This window comes from Anabrus simplex, chromosome 5 (genome assembly GCF_040414725.1).
Source record: "Anabrus simplex isolate iqAnaSimp1 chromosome 5, ASM4041472v1, whole genome shotgun sequence".
Taxonomy (NCBI): domain Eukaryota; kingdom Metazoa; phylum Arthropoda; class Insecta; order Orthoptera; family Tettigoniidae; genus Anabrus; species Anabrus simplex.
In genome coordinates, this window is record NC_090269.1 from 421,337,785 (window position 1) to 421,361,189 (window position 23,405).

Sequence of the window (23,405 nt, forward strand, 5' to 3'; positions counted from 1 at the left end):
GAACTTGGCAATTTCTTTTATGTAATCAATTTCCTTTTTTAGATTGGTAGGTGCAAGGTGAATTTTTAAAGCTCTATATATTAAACTGTAGTACGAGGCTTGTTTATGAGAATTGTGGTGTAAAGAATTATTGTTTATTGTTAGCGGAGTGAAGGAGGGTTTTCTGTGTATCCGAAATTCAAATGCATTGTCCATTCGTGTGATGTTGATGTCTAAGAAATTGATAGAGCCGTTGTTCTCATCCTCATCTATTGTTGTCTAAAGTGTTTAGGAATGTGAGGATGTTGCCGCTGCTATTGCACTGTTTATCGATGATGACTAATGTATTCACAGAAAGTGTAGGTAATTTCTTTTTTATGTCAAATCTACACTAGCTAAAGAACTTAATGCTAAATCCGACTCTAATCAAAAATCTTTAATACGTAATTTGAGAATGAAAATAGACGATAATAACATCATAGTCACAATAGCTGACAAGGGAGGGTCTATGGTGTTAATGGATAAGGACAATTACATAAATAAAACTGAAGAATTTTTTAAGGATAAGATTTATACAATAGTTAGCAAAGATCCTATCGTAAGAATACAACGTAATTTAAAATCTATAATTAAGAACTCCACATTCCTTCTCAATGAACAGGAACAACAGAGACTGATCAACATGAACCCCAGCATTCCAATAGCCAGAGCCCTACCTAAAATCCATAAAAACAACATTCCCGTACGTCCGATTATTAATTGCCGTAATAGCCCTACCTATAAAGTTTCCAAATATATCCACGGTTTTCTAAAACAACATTATAAGTTTAATAATAAACTTCCTTTAAAGAATTCAATCAAATTTTGCGATATTTTAAGTAAATTTGACTTACAACCTAACCATATAATGTGTTCCTATGATGTCATAAATATGTACCCAAATATACCTACTAAAGAAACAGTCAAAATTATCTATGACAATATTTCAAAACATAGCAGCCTGAGTAAGCTGGAAATTGATGAATTTATGAAGATCCTGAATTTTGTATTGAATAACAACTTTTTCTCCTTTAATGGTAAGATTTATCAACAGACTGGCTTAGCCATGAGTGACCCTTTGACCGGCATCTTGGCTGACATTTACATGGACTCAATAGAATACACAAAAATCAAAGAACATATAAAAGGTATATGTTTATGGCTAAGATTTGTGGACGACACTTTTGTAGTTATTGACAAAAATGTTACTAACAGTGAGGAAGTTTTAGAGAATTTAAATAAAATTAACCCTAATGTAAAATTCACTAAAGAAGACGAACTTAAACAGTCCTTAAATTTTTTTTTTAGATATAACGATCACGCGCGCCAATAATACTTTCGATTTTCAAATCTACAGAAAACCCACACAATCTCCTATAACCATAAATAATTCCTCTTTACATCCTAAATCTCAAAAACAAACGTCATTCTATAATTTAATACACAGAGCCTTAAAAATCCCACTTTCCCCTAACAACTTAAAAAATAGAATTAAACTATATAAGGAACTTGGCTAAGCTTAATGGGTTCAAAGTTGAAACGATTAACCAGTTAATCAATAAAGTTAAAAATAAACTATCCACGAATCTCAATCCTGATAAACCTAAAAAAACTAGTTTCGCTACGTTTACATACAATAACCCAGCCATCCACCAGATCGCCAACACACTGAAGAAATACGACACTAATATTGCTTTCAGAACAGTAAATACAAATCAAAGTATATTTTTTAATCATAATAAAGTCAATTATAAAAACAGCCGTTTTTCGAGATCTGGTATTTACAGACTAACTTGTGCTCAGTGTGGATTTAGTTATGTTGGACAGACTGGCCACAGTTTTTATACGAGATATATGGAGCATTACAATGCCTTAAAGCACAACAAATATTCAGCGATGAGCTCACACATGAGTGAAACAGGACATCAGTTTATATCAATTGATAAAGATCTCACTATTCTAAAATGTATAGGCAAAGGAAAACTTATGAATGAATTAGAAAATCTTTACATCTTTTTAGACCAAGCCTATAACAAAGACCATAATCTTAACAATGCCATGGAAGCAAAAAACCCTCTATATGTGCTAACTCCAAAGTTATTAGCCATGGTGAATTCAAAACATAATATAATCCCGCAAACTTTTAGAACTTCTTGTTCTAAAGCTTCCACCACATCACCAAATGTTAGGCCCGCCCATCTTGCTCCTAACTGCCCTCCAATAACACATGCGCGCAAGGGTCCACCCACCATTACCCCCCCCTCCATGTCCTTCACTGCCTCAGCCACACCGTTATAATACTAGAAGTAGAAAGCTCAGTCAAGCTAGCGTTGCTGAAACAACCCGACGTACTTAATACGCACCGTACGAGTAAGTACCGCCTTAGGCATTTTTGACGTACGGGAAGTCTCTTGTACAGTACGGTATTATTTAACCAACTTTCTTCTACATTTTGTTTCAGAAAAACTTGATCATTTCTTCCAACAGATCTTTCAACGGAATTATAACATCAACTTGACTGTCTTTTAAATCCAATCGACTACCAACATAATTACTGACATCCGCTAGCTTTGACATACGTTTTTTCATTAGCAACGCCTCTACAAGAAGTTCCATTTTCTTTTCTACTTTCAGATATATCAACCGTATACATTTTAACATGTTTATTACGTTCACACTTCCGTTTTAAATAACTGACAGTGATTTTACCATGTTGGATTCAAACTATGGGAATTGAAGAAACATCCCCCTTTGATGATTGTGTTTACACTCAAGGCTATCACAGTCTTAATGATATTTTTAAACAAAGGATCCATTTTAGTTTTAAACTCTCAAAATTCATGTTAAACCACGTTTTAATCTCCCAAAACAGTTAATTTACTCTCTTTTAACATACTTTGGTGCATTATCGTTGTTTAAGATGTTATTGTATAATGTTTTACTAAATCATTTTTCAACATTTTAACCTATGATTTATAAGATTAGAATGACTCCATATGTATTATTTTTAAAATTGATATAGGCTGATGATGCCCATACGGAGGGTGAAACATGTACCATTGACTTTTATGTATTATGTATAAAATTTTGACCATATGAAATAGTGGATCATATTGTATTGTATTGAACAGGTGGACTTATAATATTGTAATAATATTTGAGACATACGTCAACTTCAATACGGAACCAAAATGAGAATAGTTACTTGTAAGTGGTATGTTCCGAGCTGTCAGCGGAGAGATGGCGTGGAATGACATTAGTAGACGAATAAGTTTGAATGGCGTTTATAAAAGTAGGAAAGATCACAGTATGAAGAAAAAGTTGGAATTCAAGAGGACAAACTGGGGCAAATATTCATTTATAGGAAGGGGAGTTAGGGATTGGAATAACTTGCCAAGGGAAGATAGGAAACTTAAAAACGGTCCACCTTTTCAATACAAAATTGTTATAGTTTATTACAACATATATTACATTTGGAACTAGTTTTGACGCTGTTTGGCGTCATCTTCAGCCAAAATGTGGGAAATAGGCTAGCATGTAGACATTTATATTACACAAGGCGTTATATTAAACAATACACATCTTGCAAGGAGATAAAAACAGGGACAAATATAGAAACAAATGAATCGTTGAGAAAGCGAAAGTTATACATATTAAGAATAACCTTAACCACACATCTTGTAGTGCGAAAATATTCGCCTTGAATGATTCCTGAATACAAAACGCATGCGCACACATTTCTGAAGAGCCAGCAGGCAGGAAAAAGTAAAGTGAAACCTTAAGAGTTCTTCTGAGAAGAGTTCATCATTTTTTCTGTGTTCCGACTAACTAATGAGGTTTCCCTTGAGTTCCTGATAAATACACACAGCAGGAAATTCTCCTTCACTCTCAACAATAGCTATAAAGACCAACGGTAAATTTCATTTTAAATATTTTAAATATTGTGCCTGCTGGCTCTTCAGAAATGTGTGCGCGTGCGTTTTGTATTCAGGAATCATTCAAGGCGAATATTTTCGCACTACAAGATGTGTGGTTAAGGTTATTCTTAATATGTATAACTTTTGCTTTCTCAACGATTCATTTGTTTCTATATTTGTCCCTGTTTTTATCTCCTTGCAAGATGTGTATTGTTTAATATAACGCCTTGTGTAATATAAATGTCTACATGCTAGCCTATTTCCCACATTTTGGCTGAAGATGACGCCAAACAGCGTCGAAACTAGTTCCAAATGTAAATATATGTTGTAATAAACTATAACAATTTTATATTGAAAAGGTGGACCGTTTTTAAGTTTCCTATCTTCCATTCTCAGTTCAATACGGACAAAAATGAAATTCTTAGATTTAAATTAAATTACCAAGGGATATGTTCAATAAATTTCCAATTTCTTTGAAATCATTTAGGAAAAGGCTAGGAAAGCAACAGAGAGGGAATCTGCCACCTGGGTGACTGCCCTAAATGCAGATCAGTATTGATTGATTGATTGATTGATTGATTGATTGATTGATTGATTGATTGATTGATTGATTGATTGATTGATTGATTGACCTTGTACCATTCTCTTATTATAAATTCTAATGCACAATTAAATAGTAATGGTGATAAACAGTCTCTTTGTCTTAAACCTGTTTTAATCTAAAATGGTTCAGAAACTTTTGATATGGTATTATTCAAAGTAAGTTCTATCAGTTTAATTAATTTAGGATGGAGTCCAAAATTCCATAAAATTTCTAACATTGAAGGTCTATGTATACAATCATATGCCTTCTTAAAGTCAACAAATGTTATTATTATAAGCTTGTTTTGTTCTCTGTAGTATGCCGTTATTAATTTTAGGGTGTTGATCAGTTCAGAATAATAATAATAATAATAATAATAATAATAATAATAATAATAATAATACATACATACATACATACATACATACATACATACATACATACATACATACATACATACATACATACACACACACATACATACATACATACATACATACATAATTATAGACTGTTATGCCTTTCAGCGTCAGTCTGCAAGCCTCTGAGAATTTACTAAACGTCACCACAATCCTCGATTTGCAACTAGTGTTGTGGCCTCATTTAGTTCTATACCTCTTATCTATAAATCATTACAAACCGAGTCTAACCATTGTTGTCTTGGTCTACCTCTACTTCTCTTACCCTCCAGAGCAGAGTCCATTATTCTCCTAGGTAACCTATCCTCCTCCATTCACCTCACATGACTCCACCACCGAAGCCGGTTTATGCGCACAGCTTCATCCATCGAGTTCATTCCTAAATTAGCCTTTATCTCCTCATTCTGAGTACCCTCCTGCCATTGTTTCCACCTGTTTGTACCAGCAATCATTCTTGCTACTTCATGTCTGTTACTTCTAACTTATGAATAAGATATCCTGAATCCACCCAGCTTTCGCTCCTGTAAAGCAAAGTTGGTCTGAAAACAGACCGATGTAAAGGTAGTTTCTTCTGGGAGCATACTTCCTTCTTACAGAATACTGCTGATCACAACTGCGAGCTCACTGCATTAGCTTTACGACACCTTGATTCAATCTCACTTACTATGTTACCATCCTGGGAGAACACACAACCTAAATACTTGAAATTATTGACATGTTCTAGCTTTGTATCACCAATCTGACATTCAATTCTGTTGAATTCCTTACCTACTGACATCAATTTAGTCTTCGAGAGGCTAATTTTCATACCATACTCATTGCACCTATTTTCAAGTTCCAAGATATTACACTGCAGGCTTTCGGCACAATCTGCCATTAAGACAAAGTCGTCAGCATTGGCCAGACAGCTTACTACGTTTCTACCTAACTGAATTCCTCCCTGCCATTTTATACCTTTCAGCAGATGATCCATATAAATTACAAACAGCAAACTTGAAAGATTACAGCCTTGTCTAACCCCTGTAAGTACCCTGAACCAAGAACTCATTCTACCATCAATTCTCACTGAAGCCCAATTGTCAACATAAATGCCTTTGATTGATTTTAACAATCTACCTTTAATTCCATAGTCCCCCAGTATAGCAAACATCTTTTCCCTCGGTTCCCTGTCATATGCTTTCTCTAGATCTACGAAACATAAACATAACTGCCTATTCCTCTCGTAGCATTTTTCAATTATCTGGCGCATACTGAAAATCTGATCCTGACAGCCTCTCTGTGGTCTGAAACCACACTGGTTTTCATCCAACTTCCTCTCAACGACTGATCGCACCCTCCCTTCCAAGATGCCAGTGAATACTTTGCCTGGTATACTAATCAATGAGATACCTCGATAGTTGTTGCAATCCTTCCTGTTCCCTTGCTTATAGATAGGTGCAATTACTGCTTTTGTCCAATCTGAAGGTACCTTACCAACACTCCACGCTAATTTCATCTACCTGCTGCCTTATGACAATGGAGTTTATTTACCATCCTTTCCACTTCCTCAAGCATAATTTCACCAACATCATTTTCCTCCTCCCCATGAGCTTGGCTGTTTACAACACCACCAGGATGATTTCCTTTTACATTGAGAAGATGTTCAAAATATTCTCTCCACCTCTCCAGTGATTCCCTGGGATCTATTATGAGTTCACCTGAATTCCTCAAAACACTGTTCATAATAATAATAATATTTTTTTTTTTATTGTGAGGGAGTGTGGAAAATCTTTCATAAGACGCTTGTGAGGGTCCGCACTCAACAAGTGTGTGCAGATTCTTACCTACTAAAAACCACACTCCCTTTTCCCACGACGTTATCTGCCCCGGAAACCGCTCTCGCATTACTTCAGGACGGATGTCGTGCTTAATGCATCTTGTGCTTCATCTTCCTTCTTCTGCTTTACTGTCTGTCGTAATCATCCAGATCCTTCTTCTTCTGATGCAGAATATTTTCTACGTAGCCTGCCACCTGGTCCCAATATTCTTGACTTCGTAGCATTACTGATGCGATACCTTCTGGCGTCTGTTCTTCAGACCACAGAGAGGCTGTCAGGATCAGATTTTCAGTATGCGCCAGATAATTGAAAAATGCTACGAGAGGAATAGGCAGTTGTGTTTATGATTCATAGATCTAGAGAAAGCATATGACAGGGAACCGAGGGAAAAGATATTTGCTATACTGGGGGACTATGGAATTAAAGGTAGATTGTTAAAATCAATCAAAGGCATTTATGTTGACAATTGGGCTTCAGTGAGAATTGATGGTAGAATGAGTTCTTGGTTCAGGGTACTTACAGGGGTTAGACAAGGCTGTAATCTTTCACCTTTGCTGTTCGTAGTTTATATGGATCATCTGCTGAAAGGTATAAAATGGCAGGGAGGAATTCAGTTAGGTGAAAACATAGTAAGCAGTCTGGCCAATGCTGACGACTTGGTTTTAATGGCAGATTGTGCCGAAAGCCTGCAGTCTAATATCTTGGAACTTGAAAATAGGTGCAATGAGTATGATATGAAAATTAGCCTCTCGAAGACTAAATTGATGTCAGTAGGTAAGAAATTCAACAGAATTGAATGTCAGATTGGTGATACAAAGCTAGAACAGGTCGATAATTTCAAGTATTTAGGCTGTGTGTTCTCCCAGGATGGTAATATAGTAAGTGAGATTGAATCAAGGTGTCGTAAAGCTAATGCAGTGAGCTCGCAGTTGCGATCAACAGTATTCTGTAAGAAGGAAGTCAGCTCCTGGACTAAACTATCGTTACATCGGTCTGTTTTCAGACCAACTTTGCTTTACGGGAGCGAAAGCTGGGTGGACTCAGGATATCTTATTCATAAGTTAGAAGTAACAGACATGAAAGTAGCAAGAATGATTGCTAGTAAAAACAGGTGGAAACAATGGTAGGAGGGTACTTGGAATGAGGAGATAAAGGCTAATTTAGGAATGAACTCGATGAATGAATCTGTACACATAAACCGGCTTCAGTGGTGGGGTCATGTGAGGCGAATGGAGGAAGATAGGTTACCTAGGAGAATAATGGACTCTGCTCTGGAGGGTACTCGAAGTAGAGGTAGACCAAGGCGACGATGGTTAGACTCAGTTTCTAATGATTTAAAGATAAGAGGTATAGAACTAAATGAGGCCACAACACTAATTGCAAATCGAGGATTGTGGCGACGTTTAGTAAATTCACAGAGGCCTGCAGACTAAACGCTGAAAGGCATAACAGTCTATATGTATGTATGTATGTATGTATGTATGTATGTATGTATGACTAACGTAGGATTTCCCTGTAAAAGCCATATGCCATTTCATTTCATTTTTCCTGTAAATATGTGTTGTAAATTCGTGTAACCTCAAAATCTGTTGACTAGCATATGATTTCCCTGTTAATATGATTGGATATGATCCATTATCACTCTGTTACATATGAAGGTTTCTGGAAGCTTATTGTGATGTTTTATTATCCAGATATGCGTGGAAGCTTTGGAATTACGTAGAGTTCTCCAGTAAGGGTTTTGTGTTGTAATCAAATATTCGAGTTCAGTCTACACTGGAGTACTTCTTTTGACTGGCCAGTCGATCGATTGATCCTAGTATGTTTGATTGTGTTCCATTGAGAGAGTTGCAAGAACATTTCCAGAAGTTAGAGATTTCTAGATGATCTGTTGAAAGGTATATGTATGGAACTGATGGCCAAGAGGCTGGGAGTTGGTCTTACCTTGTGATGATGACGTGAATAATCAGTGTGAGGACTTGTTGATATCTATACGTCTTGTCAAAATTGACTGTGAATTGCTTCAACATATTTTTCTAAAGAGTATTGCAGTGTTGTTTATAACTGTGTGTAATTGTGTAGTCGTTAAGCGAACTGACTGGGAACTCTGGGGACGTAATGTTGTTAAGGAATAGACTCAGTGACAATAAAGTAATTTTTTAATCAAGAAATAAATTTATCTCGTGTGATATTTATTTACACCAAATAAAATCACATTGAGAATGACAAATTCTTGTTGCCCTGTTGATATTGATTCCTTAGTCCGTTTGATAGAGGCCAACCTGTGTCACCTTTGGAATGGTCCAGAGGTATTGTGTTCATATTCATCCTGTTCACCCTGGCCAAGATAGTGAGATGAGTGTCGTCACAGTACGTACAGAGAGAGCTTGAGAACGGTTGGCTGTTGAGAGAGCTCTTGCATTATTGTAGTGATAAAGTAGTGAAAACCTATTGAAATAGCTTAATTTTGTGTATATCTGATTCATTTAGTGCTGTTTATATAGTGGTGTTTAGTGCTTGTTGGTAGAAATTGGGAGTAGTGATATTTATTTAAATTTTGTAACAAGTAATTCAGTTAGACTTCAGTAAATTACGTTTTCTAGGTTAAGTAGGCTAGCTAGGTGTACCTTGTTTCGAATTTCGGTTTAGGTAATAATATTAACTTTTAAAATATTTGTAAATATCTGTAGGTTCGTTGGTTATACTTACAAAGGCAGATTAGCATAAGGAATAGTACCGTAATTCCTGCAGCAACTTCTCCGGTATATCGTATAGATATCCGTTCAAACTATCGCGAAGGTAATAATTTACTACATTAAAAAACACTATACGCCTGTAAACTTCCATTTAAAAAGAAGTTAAAGAGATTACAGGGTAACAGTTAACAGTCATTGTATTGTTATTGATTATTGTCGCTCCTCATATTCAAATATTGCATTGTTGGCTACAGTCGTGAACAAAGGGTGTAGTGTAGTCAAGTAAATATAAATAAAAATCAGCTGACCTTGTATTCCATTCATTTGTACTTCTGAGTAGGTAGTTAAAGTATCCGTAATTTATATTTCGCTTCCTCGATCTTTCAGTATTTATGAGCGGTTAGCTAATAATAATAAAGTTCATATATCCCAGTAATTGCAGTTCAAGTCCCTGGAGTAGTAGTAGTAGTAGTTTTGATAGAAATATTTGAGAAATTATTGTAGACAACCTCATATTTTTCAGTAGGCCTAATTAAGGACACTTTTATTCTCTTCAAGCATAGTTTATTCTCCGTCCCGTGGAGTAGGGAAAATAATAGTAATCCACCAGCTGTAATAATCACATAACCACATTTCAGTAGAATTGTAGTGAAGATAAGGTATAATATATTAGATAGTATCTTGCCAGTTATATTCGTGTTTTTCTTTGTGTACGGCAATCCTTTCGATACTTAAGCATTTAACCAAACGCAGTGTAGTGTAGTGTAGATACATTGTAGTATAGATACAGTACATTTAGGTAGTGCCGTATCTTGCCTGCTATATTCGTGTGTTATCTTTCGTGTGTATCTATTAGACCGTAATACTAATAATAATTTGTCTAAGCATTTAGCTTCGTTGGTAATCTTTGAGTACAGTAGTTCTTGCAAATTCATTTCTGTTGTGCTTAGTAGTGACATACGGTACGGTACCGGTATCGTAATTAGGATACGTTTGAAAGTAGTTTAACATTACTGTAGTGTACTGTACAGTAGTATACAAGCAGGGTTCCAACCAAACCGCAGCTGTACAGATCAGGTTTTGTCACTAACAACATTTATTGAGGCAGGCTTTCAAAAACAACTGAAAACTTCTGTGGCATTTATTGATTTGACTGCAGCTTATGACACTGTGTGGAAACAAGGACTTATCTACAAACTATTACGTGTTTTGCCATGTAAGAAGATTGCACGACTTATTGATAGCATGCTCACCAAGAGGAAGTTTTGTGTAATACTGGGAAATGGCACTAGCAGTGAGAAAACTCTAAACAATGGCCTTCCCCAAGGTTCTGTATTAGCTCCTCTGCTTTTCAACCTGTACATAGCTGATATACCTGAAACTAGCTCTAGGAAATTCGGATATGCTGATGATTGGGCTCTGGCAGTACAAGATAAATTCATGGAAAATACTGAAGAAACACTGACGGCTGATCTTACCACCTTGGGACAGTACTTTCGCAAATGGAGATTACAACTGAATCCAAATAAAAGTGAAGTTACATGTTTTCACCTTAGCAACAAAATGGCCAATAGTGAACTGAAGGTTCAGTTTGAGAACACTTGTCTTGCCCACAACAGATATCCACAATATCTAGGGATTACTCTTGACAGAACTCTGTCCTTCAAGAAACATCTTCAGAATACGGCTGCTAAGTTACGATCAAGAAACAACATCTTACAGAAGCTGTGTGGAACCACCTGGGGATCATTAGCATCTACCCTACGGTCTTCAGCTCTTGGTCTTGTATACTCTGCTGCAGAATACTGCTCATCAATATGGCTGAACAGCAGTCACACGAAATTAATTGACACTCAGCTGAATCACACTATGCGTATGATATCAGGGACAATTAGATCTACTCCCACTTTCTGGCTACCTGTTCTATCCCATATTCCACCACCTCACCTCCGCCGAGAAAATGCTCTCCTACGAGATTATAAGAAAATAACTAACAACAGTCAGTTGCCAATTCATGGCGACATGAATGATGTTCTTATTAACAGGCTAAAATCAAGACGCCCACCTGTTAGAACAGCCAGAAACCTAGCAGACGCTAACTTTAATCTGCTTCAGGCCTGGAAGCAAGTATGGATATCCAGTGCTCCATCAGAATATCACTATCTACCATGGCTGAAAAACAAACCAGAGGGTTTTGATCTTCCACGGAAGACCTGGACAACTATCAACAGGATTCGTACTGGCCATGGCAGATGTGGCGACTCCCTCCATAAATGGGGAATACTTAATTCGGCAGCGTGCAGTTGTGGTGCTGTGAAGCAAACAGTTCGGCACATTGTGGAGCAGTGTCCTCTCACTGCCTACCAGGGAACCCAAGAGACTTTTTTCTGCTCTCACCCTTGTGTGTTGAATATGTAAATAATTTGAACCTGTAAATACTTCAAATTGTAAATATTATTTATTATTATTGTATCTATAATGTGATGTGTTAGCCATACGCTAAATAAATAAATATCCTATTAGAATTTAGTGTGCTTATTTTGTCATTGTAAAATATTTGTGTAGTACTGGTGTAGTAGAGGTATCCGTAGAAACTCTTACTCAAATACTGTTGTTGTAATTAGGATAGGCTTAATTGCAGTTTGGAATTGTGTAGTTCTTGTGTATTACTTTCGGTATTCAATAATTAACAGCAGTTTTTATCCTGTTAGGGGTTGTAGGATAAAAAAAAAATAGAGCACGACTAAGTAGTATTGTAGTGTAGTCGTACATTAATTACCTTATTGTTGTGTACTATCCCAGACAATATATCGCTCCATTCATTTATTTTTTGCAAATAAGTTATTTTATTTTTAATTTCATTTTTTTAATGTAAAGAATGGCTAAGGAGCGCGAGTGTACTTACTGTGGGTGTGGCGAGGCATTGAGGGGTATGAGGGAGGAGTTGGAAAGTTTGAGGGAGATAATTAGGATTCTCACAGAAGACAGGAGGAAGATAGAACTCCCTCAAACAATGTACAGGTTACAGTAGGTGTACAAGAGGGAGGGGAAGGAAAGGGAGGAGTTGTAGAAGACAGGTGGTCTAATGTTCTAAGGGGACGGAGATTGCAGGCTAAGGGCTCTATTCAGGATCAGAATTCAGGACAGGTGTCTGTGCGAAATCGGTACGAGTCACTCCAGGTAGAACAACAGAGGGAAGATGAGGGACAGGGAACTTTTGCTGAGATGTGTGGAAGTAGGAGGAAGGGAAATGTAGAGTAGAGGATAGGAAAAGACAGGCGTAACAGGGTCATGGCAAGGAGAAAAGGGAGGAGGAAGTAGCTTCTGCAGCTATCAGGAAAGATAGGGCTGACCAGGAGGGGAGGGGATCAAATGAGGTGGGTAGGGTTGAGGCTCTGGTCATGGGGGATTCCATCGTTAGACACGTGGGGAAAGTGTGTGGAGGAAAGGGAACCAGGGTAGAATGTTATCCAGCAATTAGGTTGAGGCAGATGTTGAGGAAAGTAGAAGAGAGGGAGGAGGGGAAGGAGAAGGTGGTAGTGTTTCACGTTGGTACCAACAACGTAAGGCAAGCTGATATAAGTACCAACATAGTTGGAGATGTGTGGGATCTGGTAAATGCAGCACGGGTGAAGTTTAAGAAAGCGGAGATTGTTATTAGTGGAATACTGTGTAGGAGGGATACTGACTGGAGGGTGATTGGGGATTTAAATGAGACTATGGAGTGGGTATGTGGGAAACTGGGAGTGAAATTTCTAGATTCTAATGGGTGGGTAGGAGATAGGGATCTGCGCTCAGATGGCCTTCATTTAAACCGCAGTGGTACGTATAAGTTTGGAAAATTTGTTTGGAAGGGTAATAGGGAGGTACATTCAGGGAAACGGGATTGCCTAGGGAGCGGTGATAAGGGAAAAGGGAACTGGAAATCAAGTAGTGATGACATAAAATTGTTAGTGTTGAACTGTAGAAGTATTGTAAAGAAAGGATTAGAATTAAGTAATTTAATAGATATATATTTAACAGATATTGTAATAGGAGTTGAATCATGGCTGAGAAATGATATAATGGATGCAGAAATTTTCTCACGGCACTGGAGTGTGTATCGTAGAGATAGGATAGGAATGGTGGGAGGGGGAGTGTTCATTCTGGTAGAAGACAAATTTGTAAGCTACGAAAAAGTTAAAGATGAGACACATGAAATTCTAGGTGTAAGGCTCATTTCTAAAGATAATAGACAACTTGATATATATGGAGTGTACAGATCGGGAAAGGGTAGCACTGACACGGATTCGGAATTATTTGATAGGATAGTCAGCTATGTGGGAAACGACATGGAAAGAAATGTGATTGTAGCGGGAGATCTGAATTTGCCAGATGTCAATTGGGAAGGAAATGCGAACGACAGGAAGCATGACCAACAAATGGCAAATAAGTTAATATGGGAAGGACAGCTTATTCAGAAAGTGATGGAACCAACCAGAGGGAAAAATATCCTGGATGTCGTGCTGATAAAACCAGATGAGCTCTATAGGGAAACTGAAGTAATAGATGGTATTAGTGATGATGAAGCTGTTTTTGTGGTAGTTCAAAATAAATGTGATAGGAAGGAAGGTCTTAAAAGTAGGACTGTTAGGCAGTACCATATGGCTGATAAAGCAGGCATGAGGCAGTTTCTAAAAAGTAACTATGATCGGTGGAAAACGGTAAATAAAAATGTAAACAGACTCTGGGATGGGTTTAAAGAAATTGTTGATGAATGCGAAAACAGGTTTGTACCTTTAAGGGTGGTAAGGAATGGTAAAGACCCACCTTATTATGATAGAGAAATAAAGAGACTAAGAAGGAGGTGCATACTGGAGAGAAATAGTTAGAAATGGCTATGGAAGTAAGGAGAAATTGAAGGAACTTACTAGAAAATTGAATCTAGCAAAGAAGGCAGCTAAGGATAATATGATGACAAGCATAATTGGCAGTCATACAAATTTTAGTGAAAAATGGAAGGGTATGTATAGGTATTTTAAGGCAGAAACAGGTTCCAAGAAGGACATTCCAGGAATAATTAATGAACAAGGTGAGTGTGTATGTGAGGATCTTCAAAAGGCAGAAGTATTCAGTCAGCAGTACGTAAAGATTGTTGGTTACAAGGATAATGTCGAGATAGAGGAGGAGACTAAGGCCAAAGAAGTAATAAAATTTACATATGATAACAATGACATTTACAATAAGATACAAAAGTTGAAAACTAGAAAAGCAGCTGGAATTGATATATCTGAAGTACTTATTTGATTATTGTTTGGTCGGAGGAGCTATACCAGATGAATGGAGAGTTGCTATAGTAGCCACTGTGTATAAAGGAAAGGGTGATAGACATAAAGCTGAAAATTACAGGCCAGTAAGTTTGACATGCATTGTATGTAAGCTTTGGGAAGGCATTTCTTTCTGATTATATAAGACATGTTTGTGAAATTAATAATTGGTTCGATAGAAGGCACTTCGGCTTTAGGAAAGGTTATTCCACTGAAGCTCAACTTGTAGGATTTCAGCAAGATATAGCAGATATCTTGGATTCTGGAGGTCAAATGGACTGTATCGCGATTGACCTGTCTAAAGCATTTGATAGGGTGGATCATGGGAGACTACTGGCAAAAATGAGTGCAAGTGGACTAGACAAAAGAGTGACTGAATGGGTTGCTATATTTCTAGAAAATAGATCTCAGAGAATTAGAGTAGGCAAAGCTTTATCTGACCCTGTAATAATTAAGAGGGGAATTCCTGAAGGCAGTATTATCGGACCTTTATGTTTTCTTATATATATAAATGATATGAGTAAAGGCGTGGAATTGGAGGTAAGGCTTTTTGCGGATGATGTTATTCTCTATAGAGTGATAAATAAGTTACAAGATTGTGAGCAACTGCAACGTGACCTCGAAAATGTTGTGAGATGGACAGCAGGCAATGGTATGTTGATAAACGGGGTTAAAAGTCAGGTTGTGAGTTTCACAAATAGGAAAAGTTCTCTCAGTTTTAATTACTGCATTGATGGGGTGAATGTTGCTTTTGGAGATCATTGTAAGTATCTAGGTGTTAATATAAGGAAAGATCTTCATTGAGGTAATCACATAAATGGGATTGTAAATAAAGGGTACAGATCTCTGCACATGGTTATGAAGGTGTTTAGGGGTTGTAGTAAGGATGTAAAAGAGAGGGCATATAAGTCTCTGGTAAGACCCCAACTAGAGTATGGTTCCAGTGTGTGGGACCCTCACCAGGATTACCTGATTCAAGAACTGGAAAAAATCCAAAGAAAAGCAGCTCGATTTGTTCTGGGTGATTTCCGACAAAAGAGTAGCGTTACAAAAATGTTGCAATGTTTGGGTTGGGAAGAATTGAGAGAAAGAAGAAGAGCTGCTCGACTAAATGGTATGTTCCGAGCTGTCAGCGGAGAGATGGCGTGGAATGACATTAGTAGACGAATAAGTTTGAATGGCGTTTATAAAAGTAGGAAAGATCACAATATGAAGATAAAGTTGGAATTCAAGAGGACAAACTGGGGCAAATATTCATTTATAGGAAGGGGAGTTAGGGATTGGAATAACTTACCAAGGGATATGTTCAATAAATTTCCAATTTCTTTGAAATCATTTAGGAAAAGGCTAGGAAGGCAACAGATAGGGAATCTGCCACCTGGGCGACTGCCCTAAATGCAGATCAGTATTGATTGATTGATTGATTGATTGATTGATTGATTGATTGATTGACTTTCACCTGGAGGATGACGACTGTGAGAAGACGTAACTTCTGTAGTTGCGTTGAGGCTACTTTTATATTGTTTATGATTTATGTTAAATAATAGAGGAATTGGTACCTTTTGAATATATTCAGAACTTGTCTAGTTAAATTATCTTCAAAATAATATGTTTGTTTGATTGTTAAGTTGATTAGATTTAGACTAGGGAAAACATATACATATTTGATATCTGTTCCTTTGGATTGTTCTTAGTTTGGTTTAAAATTGTATTGATCAGAGTGCTTTTTTTTATTAATCGTTCTCATAATCAATGAAACATACAAATACATCTTTGCATTGTTCTCGGCATCTTTGAAGGAGAACATTGACACTGAACAATGCCTCTCAGGTACCAAAGCCATTTTTTTTTTAAGAATAAAGGATATGTAGCCCAATTGTTGTTAGTCAGATGCAAGTCAGATCCAATGAAGTTTGAAGATGAATAAAAAGCAGCAAATTCCTTTAATTTGAAACCAGTTACAAAAAACTAGTAATGCTACTGTGTTTATTTTCCAGGAACCATTGGCTCTGTTAGTGTTTGTATTGCAGCAGATTGTTACAAAGGCACATAATGTTGAATCCTCCTCAACATCAAACAAATCATTGAACAGCTTGGAATCAATTCTAGAGTCTCTCACAAAGCGTATGATTAAGTGCACCCTTGAAGACTTTGGCCTGGTAAGATATTGGGCTCGCTAGTGTACAATATGTCATAGTTTATTATTTTCATTTCTGTGATTACTCAAAGGATGTTCCACCAGTGAAGACTAAAAGGTACTTTTACAAAATTTAATAAATCAGTGCCAGTCTAGGCGAACTGAAACTGGTTCTAAGCAGACCGTAATTTAATAAATGAGTACCAGTTTTGGTTTGCTTAGAACTGGTTTTGGTTCGCCTAGAATTAGTACTTATGTATTAAATTATGTAAAAGTACCTTTTAGAGTGTTGATTGATGGAACATCCTTTGAATACTGTAATTCCTACTATATAGTGTACAACATGTCATTTTTGAAAGTACAGTGAAACTCAGTTAAGAAGTTCCCGCTTAAGAAGTTTTCCCGCCTAAGAAGTGTGATATTCTTGGTCCCTTGATCAGTTGCATTAAGATATATGTATATTTTTCCCGTTTAAAGTGTTCTGTTGTAAATATATTTCCTGCTTAAACAGTTCAGATTTTAGAGCCCCTTGAGATAGAAAAAGTCCGCTCAAAGCAGCCCATGGTTAGACCCTCCAGTCTCCTTGCAAGTTGCACCCTGTGTTAGACCTTTGTCGCGCTCTCGGTGTGTCTGGTGTCACGGAACATGTGCGGGCCTGCCAAGGCCATATGACGTCACGCTATGACAACACGGACAGCAGATGCTCACTCTCACCTTGTGGAATCGAATCAAACCTATCAGTGGAAATTTTCACTCCACCGTTCCATCTAGCGGAATAGAATCGAACAGGATTCTACGTGGGAAACATAAAGTATGCAATGGATGATTTGATGAAACTTTAATGCAGTAATTTGCGGGCCGCGACAGGGTGAAGTCTTTAATCGAGGTGCCCTAAACATTAATTAAAAACTGTAAAGTGTATTTGTCCACAACATTACTGTTAACCTACCACAAAATTGAATATTCTAACCTGTTTGATTTTTCATTCCCTTGCTTATTTCCTTCCAGGCATTCTGTCTTACGTTGTTGCAATAATACTTATGGGCCTTGCCGTAGAGGAAATTACGTTTTTGAACTAAACTGATAAGATTTTCCGTGTCCATTATTAGTGAGGTGAATAAAAACAACTTCCCGACTCTATGCAGGAAACAGCCGATTTGCCAGCAGCCCAGCAGATACACATGCCGCCAAACAGCCGGCCGAAAGATCCCGATCGTTTACGAAGTTGAACGAATGTTGATAGCCAACTGGGTGTTGGTGGGAGGCACACAGAGGCATTGCAATACTACGTGTTGGCCTAAAATTGAAAGTTATTTTTAATTTTACCTTTATACGAGCTAAACATTGTATTATCGTGTCACTCGTAATTATTACATCGCATTATTAGAACGTAGCACAAGGATGAGGAGACATGAAATAAAATTCTCGCAGGGAAAGAAACTGTTTGCATTTAGATGTGCTAGCGTTGCTACTGCACCTTTATCACTCCCACGTAATACCCCAGATACATTTCCATGCACTCATTTCTGCAACTTCAAACCTGTGTTTCTCTTCTTCTTTACCTATAGCATGAAGAGGATTGAAGCGGGAAAATAAACTTAATACTGGCTTGGCCATGTGGTACTTGTGAAACAGCCAGAAACTACGCCCGTTGCCGTGACAACCAGTAGGAATGCAGGGGCGATTTAGGCCTAGGTTCTAAGAATCTCTAAGAATAAGTTGCTAGATTTCCCATTTGCAGCCATTATCCTTGAAGCAGGTGTCTGGGGTGTGAGGAAGATAGAAAGCACATGCTAACAAACTGTACTACACGTCTTGTCTTTGCATCTTGTAAGCCTAAGCTACGGATTGCCAAGCATAGTGTAGCGTCGTAATTAGTATAGGAGTCGGTGAAGTTAGTTGTACTTGTAATATCAACGTACAAACTTTTTAAGTGAAAATGAGCGGAACTCAGAGGAAAGAGATCAAGCGAAAGGCACTAACAATAAAAGACAAAGTGGAGATTATAAGGAAAGTGGAGTCATCTACACTTTCCCGTGTTGCTTTGGCAAAGGTGCTGGGGATGCCGCCGTCTACTTTGAACGGTATTATAGCGAAGAAAGAAGAGATCTCTGCTTCTGCAAATTGTAAGGAAGTTAAATCTGAAAAGTACGATGAAATAGAACAAGCTCTGCTAATATGGTTTAAACAGCAGCGAAGTTTAAACATACCTCTCAGTGGGACTATTGTGCAGGAGAAAGCCGCATGCAAATTAAGGGTACCTTTTACTGCGTCGAATGGATGGCTGGACCACTTTAAAATTCGAGCCGGCATCGTTTACAAAACAATTTGTTGCGAAGCAGAGAGTGTAAGTGCAGAGGAAAGGGAAGTGTGGAAGGACATGGTTTTGCCTGCTAAAATAATCAAACCTTGCAACGTTTTTATATAACTTAATATGTTCCCTTCTCTTATCAAATATATTTATAATACAATATGTTCAATTATTTTACTTTATCTCTAAAAATATTGTCATGATAATCAAATTTTTACATTGTGGCTTTCTGTTAGCAGCTCTTATATATCGGCCTATTTTGGTATTGTTCACAAACAAGGAAATCTGTTGGCTGTGTGTTTCACATGTATTTCAAAGTACAGAATAAGTTTTTGGGCATTACCACTTTTAAGAAGTTTCCTGCTTAAGAAGTTGTTTTTTTTTTTTTTTTTGCAGTCCCTTGAAAAACTTCTTAACAGAGTTTCACTGTATATTGTCTCTTAGAAGATATGAGTAGGAGTGACTTGCCTATGGAGCTTTATTTCCATATATGCCAATGTAATGTTAATTATTTCTTACCTTTTACCATTTTCTAATGTACCCAGTGTGTGACTGTAACATCTCTGCTTAGAATTTGACACACTTTCTCTCCAGTTTTCCTTTTCCTAATGTCTTTTAATGTCCATGTTTTGCCTGTGTTCAAATAATCAATTTTAGAAAAGATGGTGTCCTTATTTTCAACATGTTGTAAGTGAGAAAGTATTTTGTTGCCTTAGGATGAAGAACTACTACAGTGCACTTTTTCTGAGATGAATAAGGAAAAATGGAAAATATGAACCTTTCCTGATGTATTTGGGAGATTTTAACATTTTAACAGGACTGTTAATAAGTTAAAAAATCACTTTTGTTATTTGTCTGTAATTGCCGAAGAAAATTACACACCAAGAAGGAGTTATCGGAATTGCATGATATGTGATATGGGTAATTGTTATAAGTAAGTGATAAGGATAGTTTATTTAAAAAAACTGAACACGTGAAGGGAGACTCTAGTATGCTGCAGGCCCGCCAAGATGTGATACGAACAGGCATGGAGGCATAAAAGTTTTTTATGGTGTCTTGGAGCATATCTCTCCATATTTGTTGCAACTGGTCTTCTAAATCATTTCTTGAAGTTGGCAGCTCAGGTGGCCTGAAGTTGAATGGAAAGGAGCTGCAAGTGAAGCCCATGAACAGAAACTGGCAAATAAGTTAATTTGGGAGGGAGGATTTACACAAGTAGTACAAGAACCGACTCGTCTCAATAACTTACTAGATGTATTCTTGGTTAAACCATGGGAAATTGTTGATAAAACTGAGGTAATTGAAGGAATAGGAGACCATAAGGCTGTAATAATGGATGTAGGACTCGTACCAAAAAGGCTTAATAAGAGGGTTACACAAGACAAGAAATTGTACAGAAAAACTAAAGTTGATGAATTTGGGACTTACCTTAAATCACAATTCAGTTGTTGGATAAGTGAAGGGAGTAACGTGGATACACTTTGGGCTAAATTTAAAGGAATTATTTGGGAAGGAGAGAAGAGATTTGTACCTGTTAAGAAGGGTAAAATGACCTCAGACCCTGTTTATTATACAAGGGAAATAAGAAAATTAAAAAGAAAATGTAGAATAGTAAACAGGAAAATCAAAGAGGGTAGGGAGAGTAGAGAAACTAGAAAACAGCTAATGAGGGAACTGAATAGAGTGAAAAAGGAAGCAAAAGAGAATTATATGAATGGCATACTTCAAGAGGGTAATGACCACAAAGGGAAATGGAAAAAGCTGTATTCATATATCAGGAATCAAAAAGGAAAAGGAGTCCAAATTCCTACAATGGTGGGAGAAGGGGGTGAACACTATTTAACAGATACTGAGAAAGCAAACCTATTTAGTAGGGAATTTAGAGATTCAGTCGATGATTGTCAAGAGTTGGAAACCGAAACAGAAGATAGAGAGGGAGAGAGACAGAGGGAAACAAGAAGCTTCTCATTCACAAACGAAGATATTTTCAGAGAAATCCAACTGCTTCAGCAAGGAAAAGCTGCAGGAAGTGATCAAATTACTGGGGAGGTATTAAAGACAATGGGGTGGTACATAGTGCCTTATTTAAAATTTCTCTTTGACTATGTCATAAATAATAGTGTAATACCAAAGGAATGGAAGGAATCTATAATAATACCAATTTATAAAGGAAAGGGTGATAAAAGGAAACCAGAGAACTACAGACCAATCAGCCTGACCAGTATAGTTTGTAAAATTCTGGAGAGTTTAATATCAAAGTACATCAGAGGGATATGTGATGATAAAAATTGGTTCATGAGGAGCCAGTATGGATTTAGAAAGAAATTTTCTTGTGAGGCACAACTGGTGGGATTTCAGCAGGACGTATCAGATCAGTTGGATTCAGGAGGTCAGTTAGATTGCATAGCCATAGATCTTTCCAAAGCCTTTGATAGAGTGGAACATGGAATATTATTAAAGAAATTGGAGGGAATGGGATTGGACGTAAGGGTTACACGTTGGATAAAAGCATTTCTAAATTCAAGGGTTCAGAAAGTCAAAGTAGGAAATAATGTATCGCAGGAAGAGAAAGTTTGGAAGGGAATTGCACAGGGTAGTATAATCGGTCCGTTACTTTTCTTAATATACGCAAATGATTTAGGGAATAATATAACATCAAAAATAAGATTGTATGCAGATGACATAATTGTTTATAGAGAAATAAACAACATTGAGGATTGTTCAGAATTACAAAGGGACCTTGAAAGTATCCAACAATGGGTTGAAGAAAATAATATGAAGGTTAATGGAGGCAAATCAACTGTTACAACTTTTACAAACAGGAGCTCTAAAACTGAATTTGAATATACTTTGGATGAGGTAGTTATCCCAAAAGATGGCAAGTGCAAATACTTAGGTGTGAGATTTGAAAGTAATTTGCACTGGAAGGGTCATATTGATGACATTGTTGGGAAAGCATACAGATCATTACATGTCATAATGAGGCTACTTAAAGGATGCAACAAAGAATTAAAAGAAAAAAGTTACTTGAGTATGGTTCGTCCATTATTGGAATATGCAAACAGTGTTTGGGATCCTCACCAAGAATACCTAATAAAAGAAATAGATAGTGTGCAGAGGAAAGCAGCAAGATTTGTAACAGGGGATTTCAGGAGAAAGAGTAGTGTATCAGAAATGTTAAAGGAACTTGGGTGGGAAACTTTAAGTAAGAGAAGGGAGAAAACTAGACTTACAGGATTATATAGAGCCTATACAGGAGAAGCAGCATGGGGAGATATCCGTGAGAGGCTTCAGTTGGAAAATAATTATATCGGCAGGACTGACCACAAATATAAAATTAGAAGGAATTTTAGCAGAAGCGATTGGGGTAAATTTTCATTCATTGGGAAGGGTGTGAAGGAGTGGAACAGTTTACCAGGGGCAGTGTTTGATCCTTTTCCAAAATCAGTACAGATATTCAAGAAGAGAATAAACAGCAACAGAGAAAATAAATGAAGTGTTAGAGGGCATTCGACCGGTGCAGGTTATTGTAAATAAAAAAGATGTGTGTGAATAAATTAATTCCATCCCCTGGTCTAAGGAGTTTGGACAGCCAAAGTAGGGGACTGCCTGTAGGGGTGAAGTACAGTGGGGACTTCGAGGGCCCTGGGACCGCTACGGTAGCTGTGAAGGCCCTTCAGGAACTCTGAAAAGTGGTGGCAAAAGGGGCTCTGGTTAAGACGCAGCAGGTCGTTATGCTACTTAGAATCCAGAACGGGTAAAAAAAAAATAGTAAATAAATAAATGCAATGTAAATATTAATGTTATACCAGTTTTATAGTATCATTTGAAGCAATTCCACATACTGTATATCAGGTGACTATATTTGTAAGTAGTACAGGAGATATTATAATTAGAATTTTGTAAACAATATAAATTTATTAAGGATGAGCTGTGTGTTTAATAGAAAACATTGTTAGCGTAAATTGTATAATATTGTATTATAGGAAAAATTTTCTTCTCTTGTTAATTTAATATTTAGTGCTTGACAATAATGTATTTTAGTGTACCATTTGCCACCGAGGTAGACACCTCATTTGCAAATAAAGAGATTTTGATTTTGATTTTTTTGATTTGATGTTCGAAGGGTGATAAATTTGGTAATGAGACAGGGCACAGAAGTATGGCAATGTTGTGGAGGCATATCTGTGATACCCCCTGT

At 37.1% G+C, this 23,405-nt stretch overlaps 1 protein-coding gene across 1 annotated transcript in view; it reads left to right on the forward strand.

Annotated features, from left to right (window-relative positions):
- Positions 1-23,405, forward strand: part of FANCI (Fanconi anemia complementation group I) — a 427,158-nt gene that overhangs the window by 215,744 nt on the left and 188,009 nt on the right. The window contains exon 13 of the mRNA XM_067148224.2: positions 16,754-16,915. Within this exon, the coding sequence (XP_067004325.2) occupies positions 16,754-16,915 (162 nt within the window). The remainder of the gene's footprint in view (positions 1-16,753; positions 16,916-23,405) is intronic.